The 12573-nt window shown below is 47.7% G+C and overlaps 1 protein-coding gene across 2 annotated transcripts; it reads left to right on the top strand.

The window, feature by feature from the left end:
- The first annotated feature begins 469 nt into the window (after positions 1-469).
- On the top strand, positions 470-7045 carry LOC139272744 (zinc finger protein 432-like). 2 transcript variants are annotated; one of them, XM_070888849.1, is made up of 4 exons: positions 470-564; positions 2329-3762; positions 5633-5790; positions 6183-7045. In XM_070888849.1, exon 2 carries the CDS (start codon positions 2721-2723, stop codon positions 3612-3614), a length of 894 nt encoding a protein of 297 aa, XP_070744950.1. In that variant the 5' UTR covers positions 470-564; positions 2329-2720; the 3' UTR covers positions 3615-3762; positions 5633-5790; positions 6183-7045. The 2 variants fall into 2 exon arrangements, with proteins under 2 accessions (XP_070744950.1, XP_070744951.1); XM_070888850.1 differs by lacking the exon at positions 5633-5790.
- Positions 7046-12573: the final 5528 nt, after the last annotated feature.

Genomic DNA, 12573 nt, shown 5'->3' with positions numbered 1-12573 from the left:
GATCCTGGGCCATCAGGAGACCATGCGATGACCCTGGCCATCAGGAGACCATGTGGTGATCTTGGGCCATCAGGAGACCATGCGATGACCCTGGCCATCAGGAGACCATGTGATGACCCTGGGCCATCAGGAGACCATGTGATGACCCTGGGCCATCAGGAGACCATGCGATGACCCTGGCCATCAGGAGACCATGTGATGATCTTGGGCCATCAGGAGACCATGCGATGACCCTGGCCATCAGGAGACCATGTGATGATCCTGGGCCATCAGGAGACCATGCGATGACCCTGGGCCATCAGGAGACCATGCGATGACCCTGGGACCATGCGATGACCCTGGCTATCAGGAGACCATGCGATTACCCTGGCCATCAGGAGACCATGCGATGATCCTGTCCCACTGTCACGATGCGCAGGAGCCCAGTGCGCAGGCTGGAGCTGGGGCATGCGCAGCGTGACTCTGATCAGAGCTGGGCTAGGGCTATGAGCGGGCCGAGACCGGAGTCGACATTTGGAGCCAAAAGGGAATCATCAGGCCTCAGGGGAGTAACGCACTCGGCAGGTAGGCTACATAAACACCTGGTGTATGTTACAAACCCGGGACTAATAACTTACAGGTCCTGAAGTTGCGGCTCCGGGGCTTTCTCGCGGTTACAGGCCCAGACTGACGGCCGCCATCTTTGTAAAGGCAGGCTGCAGGTTTGTGTGATTTATCGAGACAGAGAGCGCGTGCGTGGCCGTATTTGTCATCGCGTGAAGTGAGCGGGACTTCAGGGTCCCAGTGCACCCATCCAGAGTCAGATCTTCAGTGGAGGGGAACCAGTGAGTGTAGAACTGAACCCAGCCGGAGTCAGCACCTTCATGGGAGGAGAGGGAAGGGAACCAGTGAGTGTAGAACTGAACCCAGCCGGAGTCAGCACCTTCATGGGAGGAGAGGGAGGGGAACACGTGAGTATAGAACTGAACCTAGCCAGAGTCTGCACCTTCAGGGCATGAGAGGCAGAGAGAGATAGCGGAACCAGTGAGTGCAGAACTGAACCCAGTCAGAATCAGCAACTTCAGTGCAGGGGAGGGAGGGGAACAAGTGAGTATAGAACTGAACCGAGCCAGAGTCAGCACCTTTGGGGTTGGAGAGGCAGAGAGAGATGGCGGAACCAGTGAGTGCAGAACTAAACCCAGTCAGCATCAGCAACTTCAGTGCAGGGGAGGGAGGGGAACACGTGAGTATAGAACTGAACCTAGCCAGAGTCAGCACCTTCAGGGAAGGAGAAAGAGGGGAACCAGTGAGTGTAGAACTGAACCGAGCCTCAGTCAGTAAGGTCAGTGGAGGAGGGAAAGGGGAACCAGTGAGTGTAGAACTGAACCCTGCCAGAATCAGCACCTTCAGGGAAGAGAGGGAGAGGGAACCAGTGAGTGTAGAACTGAACCCAGCCAGAGTCAGCATCTTCACAGGAGGATAGGGAGAGGAACCAGTGAATGTAGAACTGAACTCGGCCTAAGTCAGCATTTTCAGGGTTGGCGTGGGAGGGGAACCAGTGAGTGCAGAACTGAACCCAGCCAGTGTCCTATCTTCAGGAGAGAAGAGAGAGGGGAACAGTGAGTGTAGAACTGAACCCAGCCAGAGTCAGCACCTTTTGGTGAGGAGAGTGTAGGGAGCCAGTGAGTGTAGAACTGAACCCAGCTAGAGTCAGCTCCTTTTGGTGAGGAGAGTGTAGGGAGCCAGTGAGTGTAGAACTGAACCCAGCCAGAGTCAGAACTTTCAGGGGAGGAGAGGGAGGGGAACCAGTCAGTGTAGAACTGAACCCAGCCAGAGTCAGCACCTGCAGTGGAGGAGAGGTAGAGGGGAAGCAGTGAGTGTAGAACTGAACCCAACCAGAGTCAGCACCTTCAAGGGATGAGAGGGAGGGGAACCAATGAGTGTAGAACTGAGCCCTGCACAGTCAACACTTTCAGCAGAGTAGAGAAAGTGGAACCATTGAGTGCAGAACTGAACACCGCCTCTGTCAGCAATTTCAGTGGAGAAGAGGGAGGGGTACCAGTGAGTTCAGAACTGAACCCAGCCAGAGTCAGCATCCTCAATGCAGTAGAGGGAAGGGAACCAGTGAGTGTAGAACTGAACCCAGCTAGCGTTGGTGGTGAAAATTAGGAGCGGAGGACATGCGATGTGTTTGAATTTCAGGACAGGGAGGACAGAGAGTTTATGGGGTGGGGATTTACAGCTTTGGAGGAACAAGAAAGGAAAGACTGTTCCATAGAATCGAGATCTGTCTGTTCTGAATTTCTATCCTATACTTGCAGTAATGATTTTTGTAAACTCCTTTTCCAGAGTATTCGAGGGGCAGGATTTGCAGATGGGGAACTCAAACCAAACATCACATCAAGATCTGATGGAATCATTCGATTCATCAGGACCTGAATATTATTGGCCTTTGAATGTGGAAGGAGAAATGTTTGTCTGTTCTGCCTGGGAATAGATTTCACACATCAGTGTGACTGGAAAATCAGCGAGACACACACAACTGAGTGAGAGTGCTCCAGTGCACTGACTGAAGAAAGAGCTTTAACCAGTTACACAGCCTGAAAACATATCGCAGCATTGACAGCGGGGCGAAAGCATACACGTGTTGTGTGTGTGGACAAGGCTTCAAATCGTCCAACCTGGAGAGACACAAGGACACCCACACCAGGGAAAAACCGTGGGAATGTGGGGACTGTGGGATGAGATTTAATTACCCGTCTGATCTGGAAGTTCATTGGCGCAGTCACACCGGGGAGAGGCCGTTCACCTGCTCAGAGTGTGGGAAGGGATTCACTCAGTCATCCCACCTGCAGACGCACCAGCGAGTTCACACTGGGGAGAGGCCGTTCACCTGCTCGGAGTGTGGGAAGGGATTTAATTACCCGTCTGATCTGGAAGTTCATCAGCGCAGTCACACCGGGGAGAGGCCGTTCATCTGCTCTGAGTGTGGGAAGGGATTCACTGTGTCATCCCGCCTGCTGACACACCAGCGAGTTCACACTGGGGAGAGGCCGTTCACCTGCTCTGAGTGTGGGAAGCGATTCAATCGGTCATCCCACCTTCTAACTCACCAGCGAGTTCACACTGGGGAGAGGCCATTCACCTGCTCTGAGTGTGGGAAAGGATTCACTCGGTCATCCCACCTTCTGACTCACCAGCGAGTTCACACTGGGGAGAGGCCGTTCACCTGCTCCGAATGTGGGAAGGGATTCACTACCTCATACAACCTGCTGATACACCAGCGAATTCACACTGGGGAGAGGCCGTTCACCTGCTCCGAGTGTGGGAAGGGATTCACTCGGTCATCCACCCTGCTGACACACCAGCAAGTTCACACTGGGGAGAGACCATTGACCTGCTCCGAGTGTGGGAAGGGATTCACTACGTCATCCCACCTTCTGATACACCAGCGAGTTCACACTGGGGAGTGGCCATTCACCTGTTCCGAGTGTGGGAAGGGATTTACTCGGTCATCCTGCTTGCTGAGACACCAGCGAGTTCACACTGGGGAGAGGCCGTTCGCCTGCACTGTGTGTGGGAAGAGATTCACTATCTCATCCAACCTGCTGAAACACCAGCGAGCTCACAAGTGACTGCAGGGTTTGAATTCTGCTGTTATCCCAAACTGAATCGTGTCCATTCTGACAAGTTGGGGTTTCTTTCTGCTGATATTGATTCCCCCGATAACTGGGCTGGAATGTAATATTCTTAATATTTGACCAATTAATCAACGTGAAAAGGGTAAGATAAAAAAATAATGCTGATTGTGTTTGCATCCATAATTCACCGTTTAAAGAACATAAGAAATAGGAGTAGGAATAGGCTATTGGCCACTCGAGCCTGCTCTGCCATTTAATAAGATAATGGCTGATCTGATCTTGGGCACAGCTCCACTTCCCTTCCCACTCCCCTTCCCTTCCCACTCCCCATAACCCTTCACTCCCTCATCATTCAAAAATCCGTCGATCTCCGCCTTAAATATATTCAATGACGCAGCCTCCACAGCTCTCTGGGCATAGAATTCCACAGATTTACAACCCACAGAGAAGAAATTCCTCCTCATCTCAGTTTTAAATGGGCGGCCCCTTATTCTGAGACTATGTCCCCGAGTTCTAGATTCACACATGAGTGGAAATATCCTTTCTGCATCAACCTTGTCGAGACCCCTCATTATCTTATGTTTCGATAAGATCACCTCTCATTCTTCTGAACTCCAATGAGTACAGGCTCAACCTACTCAACATATCCTCATAAGTCAACCCACTCATCTCCGGAATCAACCTAGTGAAATGTCCCTGAACTGCCTACAATGCAAGTATATCTTTCCTTAAATACAGAGACCAAAATTGTACGCAGTACTCCAGGTGTGGCCTCACCAATACCCTGTACAGTTGTAGCAGGACTTCTCTGTTTTTATACTCTATCCCCCTTGCAATAAAGGCCAACATTCCATTTGCCTTCCTGATTACTTGCTGTACCTGCATACTAACTTGTTATGTTTCATGCACAAGGACACCCAGGACCCTCTGTAGTGCAGCACTTTGCAATTTTTCTCCATTTAAATAATAATTTGGGGTTAGACTTTCCACCTTGCTGGCTATCGCCCCAAAAATGGGCGATGTTCCAGTCTTGGCGATGTGCCAGCCTTCATGAGTGCTGGAACATCGGCCATTTTTTGGATCGCAACTTTCGGCTCCGCGATAGCCCAGCGATGTGAAATGGGCGAAGTGTTATCCCACCGATGTGGAAGGCTAAGCTTCCCTAGCAACGGCCTTCTGCGTTTTGGGAGGTCCGGGGTCATCCACACATGCGCAAAAGGCAAAGAGAGGGGGGGAGAGAGAGAGAGAGAGAGGATAGAGCAAGAGGAGGAAGTCAGACACAGAGAGAGAGAAAGAGAATATTACAGGAAAAGAGAGAGAAAGAGATGTCTGATTCAGAACACCGCATGCATGATGTGGAGCGGGGGAGGAAGAGGGCCAAACCCTTTTCTGATGAGACCAACGAGGCCCGCGTTGCAGAGGTGCACTCCTGGTGGGCCTAATTAACCCGGGGTGCCCATGGGAAACCCCAAACCCCAGGCGTATCGGAAGATATGAGGCGAGATCGCCGACATGGTCTGCTCGGCTTCCGATGAGGCGAGGGGGTCCGACCTGTGCTGGAAGAGCCTAGTTGCTTTGGCAAGAGTAAGTAGGTTTTTAATATTGTAATAATGCAATTTGTAATTATATTTAATCTCCTGGATTGAATATAAGCTTCTTGTTCTTGCATATATTCCCTGCTACGATCCGGACAGGGCTATGAACCTGTGCCCTTTTTAAGTCTCTCTGGCTGCTGTCACTTACACAGTGACCCATCATGGACTGGGGGAAGAGCTGCCCTTGCTCACTGTCTGCCCTGTGACACTTTTGTACATTAGCGCCTGTCATTGCCTAGATCAATGGAGATTGTAGTCGAGAGAGATGAAGTGTCAAGCATTAGCTCCAAAACACGATCTTTATTATAACCGTGCATCAATTGTGGATAAAAACCCTATTAGCATATAATGTTGAAAACTGTTGACTTTCCATGATAGTACCTTAGAGCATGCCATTCTCTTGTCACGTTTGCAAAGGAAGTTATCTAACAATAGGATGGAGCAGAGGCGCACCGGGGGAGGCCCTGCTCAGCTCCAGCAGCTGTCTGAGATCGAGGAGCGTGCAGCGGCACTTGTGGGGACCGACAGTCGCTCGGCCACTGCCCATGGTGTTGCAGAACCCACACATGCATCACGTGAGTAATGTGTCAAGCAGTGTTAAAGTAATGTAACATCATTTAATTATAATATACGAATGATGTCATGTTATACATGCAGCCTCTGCTACTCTCAGGTTGACAACATAAGAACATAACAAGAGCAGGAGCAGGCCATCTGTCCATCGTCCCTTTCTCTGTCCGTTCCCCATAAACCTTCAGTCCCTTATCATTCTATCTATCTCTGACTTACCCAGCCTCACAGCTCTCTGGGGCACTGAATTCCACATAGAAGTACTACCATATGTACTAACAAATGATGCATTAATCTGTAACATCTCGGTTACATTTATTGTAGTAGTGCTCCTCGTATGTGTGCCAGCGCAGCACAAGATTCATGTGTACCCTTCTGTTCTAATTGTGTTTTGCAGGTCGCCCAGCACCAGAGGCGCAAAGGGAGGCACTAGCAACAGCGCTAGCACCGCTGGAGGTGCTCATGGCCATGGGTGGTGAAGAGGAAGAGGAAGAGCATGAGACTACCGAGCCTGAGGAGACGGAGGAGGAGGATGTCCATAACATCCCTGAGACAAGTGTTGAACCTGTGGAACCTGCGGCCATGAGTTTGTTTTTGAACGAAGAGGTAGCAGGACCAAGCAGCGTGCAGCCGGCAATCCCAAGGCACTCATTGGTGCTCACGCAGACCCCACGGAGGTCGGGTCAGTGAGGCCAGCACATGCCTAACCTTGCCGATCAGATTGAGGCCTTGACAAGACTGTGCGAGGAGACTGTCGCGAACATCTCCAGGCGTTTGTGGAGTTCACACAGGACTTTTCCTGGGTGCCTGCTCGCGAAGCAGAGGCATCGCAGCAGACGCTCCGGGAGATGCGTGCACAGACCGCCGCCATCAATGCCTTGCAGCGTGCGTTGTTGGCAGGACACGGCACTTCACCCCAAAGTGCCATCAGACACACCACCAACACCAGAACACAAGCGAGTCAGGAGGAAGCACTTCCTTCTGCCTCGGAAGGTGATGCTTCAGCTTAGTCTTCCCCTCCAACAATCCCCCCTCCAACAGCCGATCGTGCCAGCATCACCCCTACCACATCAGGAAGTCTTGACATTGCCCGCTACACGCCAGTGTCGTCTCAGTACCCGGGGACCAAAACGGGCAGGTGGGGCTAGGATATGGGGTCCAGGATCTGGAGGGAAACGTGACCGCAGGTAGGGAAGGGGGTGTAATGTGTTTTATATTAATATTGTTCAAATTGTTTTTTGTTTTTTATTGTTGCTTCACTGTTGGGGGGTGGGTGGGTGTTATTTTAAAAGAGTTAAACAAATTTTGTTAATACAATAAAAATGTATTTAACTTTACAATTGTTGTGCAGTGTCTTCTAATAACGTAAGTTAAGGTAAAACATGAATGCAACTGTTGTAAAACAATGGCCAGGTCAGACCAGGCAAGGATGAAAAGTAACTAAACGCAAACGCAACTGTTGTCTTTCCGTAACTGTAACTGTGACTACCCCCAATGTAAGTTCATGCAAAGCATTCATATATGAGCCGCTGGCGCAACAGCTTTGCAGCCACATAACTTCCACAGGGTTTTTGCGCTCTTGGGACCATGGATTCATCACCAGGCTGATTTTCCTCACCAGCCTCCTCCTCCTACTCCTCTTCATCTGCCTCTTCTGCCTCAAATCCTTCCTGAGGTGAACCGGCAGCTCCATCTGACAATTGTTGTCCTCTCCTTATATCTAGCAGCACACCACAATAAACTTAGCGACCTGGTCAGGGTGGTACTGTAGGCTACCTCCAGAGTGGTCCACGCATCTGAAGTGCTGCTTGAGCACTCCAATTGACTTTTCGATGATATTGCGTGTAGCTATGTGGCTTTCGTTGTAACACTTCTCTGCTTCCATCAGGGGATTACAAAGTGGGGGTGGGGGGGGGGGGTTGTCAAGAGCCAGTTGGCAAGGCCATATCCTTTATCTCCCAGCATCCAACCATGACTTGTGGCTGACTGTCAAACAGTTCAGAGACAGCACTCTCATGCAGGATGTGCGTATCATGGATGCTGCCTGGAAATTAGCATTAACTGCCATGATTATTTGGTTGTGGTCGGCAACGAGCTGCACATTCAGGGAGTGGAATCCCTTGCGGACACAAAACATCTACAAAGGGCTATAGACAGGCTAAGTGAGAGGGCAAAAATATGGCAGCTGGAGTATAATGTGGGAAAATGTGAGTTTATCCACTTTGGCAGAAATAACAGAAAAGCAAATTATAATTTAAATGGAGAAAAATTGCTAAGTACTGCAGTACCGAGAGACCTGGGGTTCCTTGTGCATGAAACACAAAAAGTTAGTATGCAGGTACAGCAAGTAATCAGGAAGGCAAATGGAATGTTGTCCTTCATTGCAAGGGGGTAGAGTATAAAAGCAGAGAAGTCCTGCTACAACTGTACAGGGTATTGGTGAGGCCACACCTGGAGTACTGCATACAGTTTTGGTCTCCATATTTAAGGTAGGATATACTTGCATTGGAGGCTGTTCAGAGAAGGTTCACTAGGTTGATTCCGGAGATGAGTTGACTTATGAAGATAGGTTGAACAGATTGGGCCTATACTCATTCGATTCAGAAGACTGAGAGGTGATCTTATTGAAATTTATAAGATAATGAAGAGGCTCGACAAGGTGGTTGCAGTGAGGATATTTCCACTCATTGAGGAAACTAAAACTAGGGGACATAGTCTTAGAATAAGGGGCCGCCCATTTAAAACTGAGAGGAGAAATTTCTTCTCTGAGGGTTGTAAATCGATGGAATTTTCTGCCCCAGGGAGCTGTGGAGGCTGGGTCATTGAATATATTTAAGATGGAGACAGGCAGAGTTTTGAGCGACAAGAGAGTCAAAGGTTATGGGGAGCGAGCTGAGTCCGTGATCAGATCAGCCATGATATTGAATGGTTAAATAGCCTACTCCTGCTCCTAGTTCTTATGTAACAATCACGGTTATTATTAGTCTTCCATGTAACTGCTTGCGCTGCATCACCAAGCTTATCACATAACAGCTATCAGTCAATTCAATAACATTAACACAACCTGAGCTCTGACATCTGGTCGGGTCCCATTCCCCAAAGTGAGGACTGAGTGGGCAGGGCAATTCCTCCCAGGCATTGATTTTTTTTCAAATAGGTGAGAGGAAGTTTTTTTTGGTTTGCTGTCAGGTCGAAATAGCTCATTTTGGAGAGTGTTCGACTGAAGACCTAAAGGTCCTTGGTTCAATCCCGGTTTCGGCAGCTTCTGGTTATTTTGTGTTCCCTTCATTTTAAGGGAAGAGGCTGGTTTTATATCGCTACAGTGTTTGAGGGAAGGGCTATTCTGCGGTTGCGTGAAATTAATTTTCAGAATGAATTTTGTTAGATTCACGTGCTCTTTTTCTGTTATTTTCTATTTACACTCTGCCCAGTTTTGTAGATGAACAGTGAACAATGTTTCAGCGATGTGACGTGTTCAATGCTTGTGAGCCTGTTAGGATTCGGCGCTCTCACTGCCCCAGCCCGGGTTTGATTCCCGGTCAGGAATAGCGTACTTTGGGTTGTTTGACCTGCCAAGCAAAGTACATGCACAAGGCATGGCTACTCCTGAACAAATTTACAGCTGACCACACAGCTGCTGCTCCATCAGCAGCGCATCATTTGTTGCAGCGATACAAAATACACTTCCGTGCCTACTTGAGGGGGAGTTCTTCTCGTCTCTTCACGTTTTGCAGAAGAGCATTGGGGGACAATTTAAATGCACCTCCCTCACTGGCGGATCTCTCCGGCTCTGGGGGTGTGAAATGCAGCCGGGAAGCTTATTTGTTCGAGTATTGAATGGAGTTTTAGAGAAAAAGACCTGGATTGATATAGCGCCTTTCAGAACCACCGGATATCTCAAAACGATTTACAGCCAATGATGTGCGTTTGGAGTATAGTCACTGTTGTAATGTAGGAAAGGCAGTAGCCAATTTTCACACAGCAAGGTCCCATAAACAGCTGTGGGATAATGACCAGATAATTTTTTTGTTATGCTGATTGAGGGATAAATATTAGGCAGGACATTAACAGTATCACAGCGAGCAGGAAAATCTGAGTGGATTTCAAGCCCAAGCTATTAACCCTCCCTGCCATCACAGACAAGTGACAGATGCTGCGCGGCCAGAAAGCACACAGTTGTGGTTTTGCTGCAAAATGTCACTTTCCAACAATGGAACCAAAGAATCCTGTGCTGCAGATCTACGGGGAAAGGTCAGGGAATGCGAATAGCTGAGAGCCAGCACAGGCTCGATGGGATGAATGGCCTCCTGTGTTGTAAACATTCTATGATTCCACAATTGGACTTTGCTGGAACTCGAATCGACAAGCTTTGAATGTTTCTATAGTACAGAATCAGCGAGAAGTCCAACACGTGAGCCATTGCGCCACTGTGCGCAAAATTCTGAGCGGTGTGTTCAGGAGAATCCTTGTTTCTGTTGAACATGCTGCAAGAATCATGTGGAGATAACCAACGCATTTACACATCCTCCCGTTTGTGACAAATGTTTTGTCACTGCTTAGGAATAGAGTCTGTTTCTGGCACATTATTCTTTACATCAGAGTTAATAGTTTAAGTGTGAAAAGGCTGTCACTCCTGCCTATAAAAAATTATGCACTGTACACCCAAGTCCAAATGATTATTATATATCAAATAGAGCAGTGAATGTGCCTCAGCGCATTACAGGGAAACGATATACCACGGCCTGGCCAAACCTTCGCATATACCGAGCACAAGCACAGCAGCATTTGTCGAGGATCTGCAGTGAGTAAAATGTTCTTTGATCTGTGATAGTTATAAATATATTTTGGTGCATCTGTGTTATTAACAAGTGCAGCAGTAAGTTGTTCTTTGATATATAAATACATTTGCTTACCTGTGTTCGTGCTTATCTATTTAAATGCAATAGTTTTATTTATAATTGTATTGCCTAATTACCGCTTTTCTGGAATTCCTAATTGCGCTGTTTCTGGAGCTCCTAATCCCACTGTTTCTGGAGCTTCTAATTCCACTCTATCTAGAACTTCTAATTCTGCCGTGTTTGGAGATATAATTGCACTGTTTCTAATGCTCCAATCCTCTGTTTCTGGTGCTACTAATTCCCCTTTTTCTGAAGCCATTAATTATCCTGCTTCTGGAGCCCCTAATTCCCAGTTTTCTTGAGTACCAAATTCACCTGTTTCTGGAGCTCATATTTCCCAGTTTTCTTGAGCACATACTTATCCTGTTTCTAGAGCTCCTAATTCCCAGTTTACTTGAACACCTAATTCTGCTTTGTTCCTAATGTTCCTGTTTCTAGATCTCCTAATTCCCGTTTCTGGAGCTAACAATTTCCCTGTTTCTTGCGCTTCGAATTCCCGTTTCTGGAGCTCTTTCGTAATTTCGCTGCTTCTGGAGATCTTTTCTAATGCCATTTTTTCTGGAGCTCCTGATTCCCTTGTTTTTGTAGCTGCCACTTTCCCCTGAATCAGGATGTTTTAGTTTCACTGTTTCTGGAGCTCCTAATTCTTCTGGATCTCTATCCCACACCGGCTGTGTCAGGAAATCTCTCCTAATTAACCTTTATTCTGCAACTCCTATTTGCCCTATTTCCGGAGTTCCAAATTCTCCTGTTTATGGTGCTCGCGTTCCATTGGTTATGTAGCTCCAATTCCATTTCAGAAGCACCTAATTTTCCTTTTTGTGTGGCTCCTGATTCCCCGATATCAGAAGCTCTGAATTGTCCTGCTTGTGGTGCACTTCCTAATCCCCCTGTTTCTGGAGCTCCTAAATCTCCTGATTCTGTTGCTCCTAATTACTTTGTTTATGCAACCATAATTCCCTTGTTTCTGGAGCTCCTAATTCCAATGTTACTGGAACTCCTGATTGCAATGCTGCTGGAGCTAATTCCCCTGTCTCTGCAGTTAATTCCCCTGTTCCTGGAGCTCCTAATTCATCTGTCTCTGCAGCTCCTAATTCCCCTCTTTTCTGGAGCTAATTTCTGTTTCTGGACTAATTCCACTATTTCTGGATGTAATTCTCCTGCATCGAGTTAATTCTCCTGTTTCTGAAACTAATTCTCCTGTTTCAAGATCTCCTAATTTTACCCCTGATGCTGGAGCTAATAATTGCCCTGTATCTTGCGCTCCGATTTCCCGTTACGCTGCTTCTGTAGATCTTTGCAACTTCCGCTGTTTCTGGAGCTCCCGATTCACTTGTTTTTGCAACTCCCAATTCCCCATTTTTAGGATCTCCTAATTTCACTGTTTTTGGAGCTCTTGATTCTTGTCCTGCTCTCCTAATTCTGCTATTTCAGGATATCTCTCCATTGTCCCTGATTCTGCAGCTCCTAATTCTCCTCTTTCTGGAGCTCCTAATTCTGCTGTTCCTGGAGCTGCAATTCCTGTTTCTGGAGCTCCAAATTCCGTTGTTTATGGAGCACCTAATTGTTCTTTTTACGTGGCTCCTATTTTCCCAAAAACTGAAGCTCTGAATTGTCCTGTTGAAGGTGCGCTCTCCTAATTCCAGTGCTGCAGAAACATTTAATTATCCAGCTTCTGGAGTTAATTCCCCTGTTTATGTATCACCTGTTTCTGGAGGTCTGCTAATTTCCTTGATTCTGGAACACTCGTCAAATTCCCATGTTGATTGTGCCCTCACATAATGCACCTCTTTCTCGTGCTCCTAAAACTCCTGTTACTTATGCTTCACATTACGTTGTTTATTCAACCACAATATATTTGTTTCTGGAACTCCTAATTGCCCAGTTTGT

The sequence above is a fragment of the Pristiophorus japonicus genome, chromosome 9 (assembly GCF_044704955.1).
Source record: "Pristiophorus japonicus isolate sPriJap1 chromosome 9, sPriJap1.hap1, whole genome shotgun sequence".
In the NCBI taxonomy this organism is placed as follows: Eukaryota; Metazoa; Chordata; class Chondrichthyes; family Pristiophoridae; genus Pristiophorus; species Pristiophorus japonicus.
The sequence above is the reverse complement of the archived record's forward strand: the minus strand, read 5'-3'. Positions and strand labels throughout refer to the sequence as shown.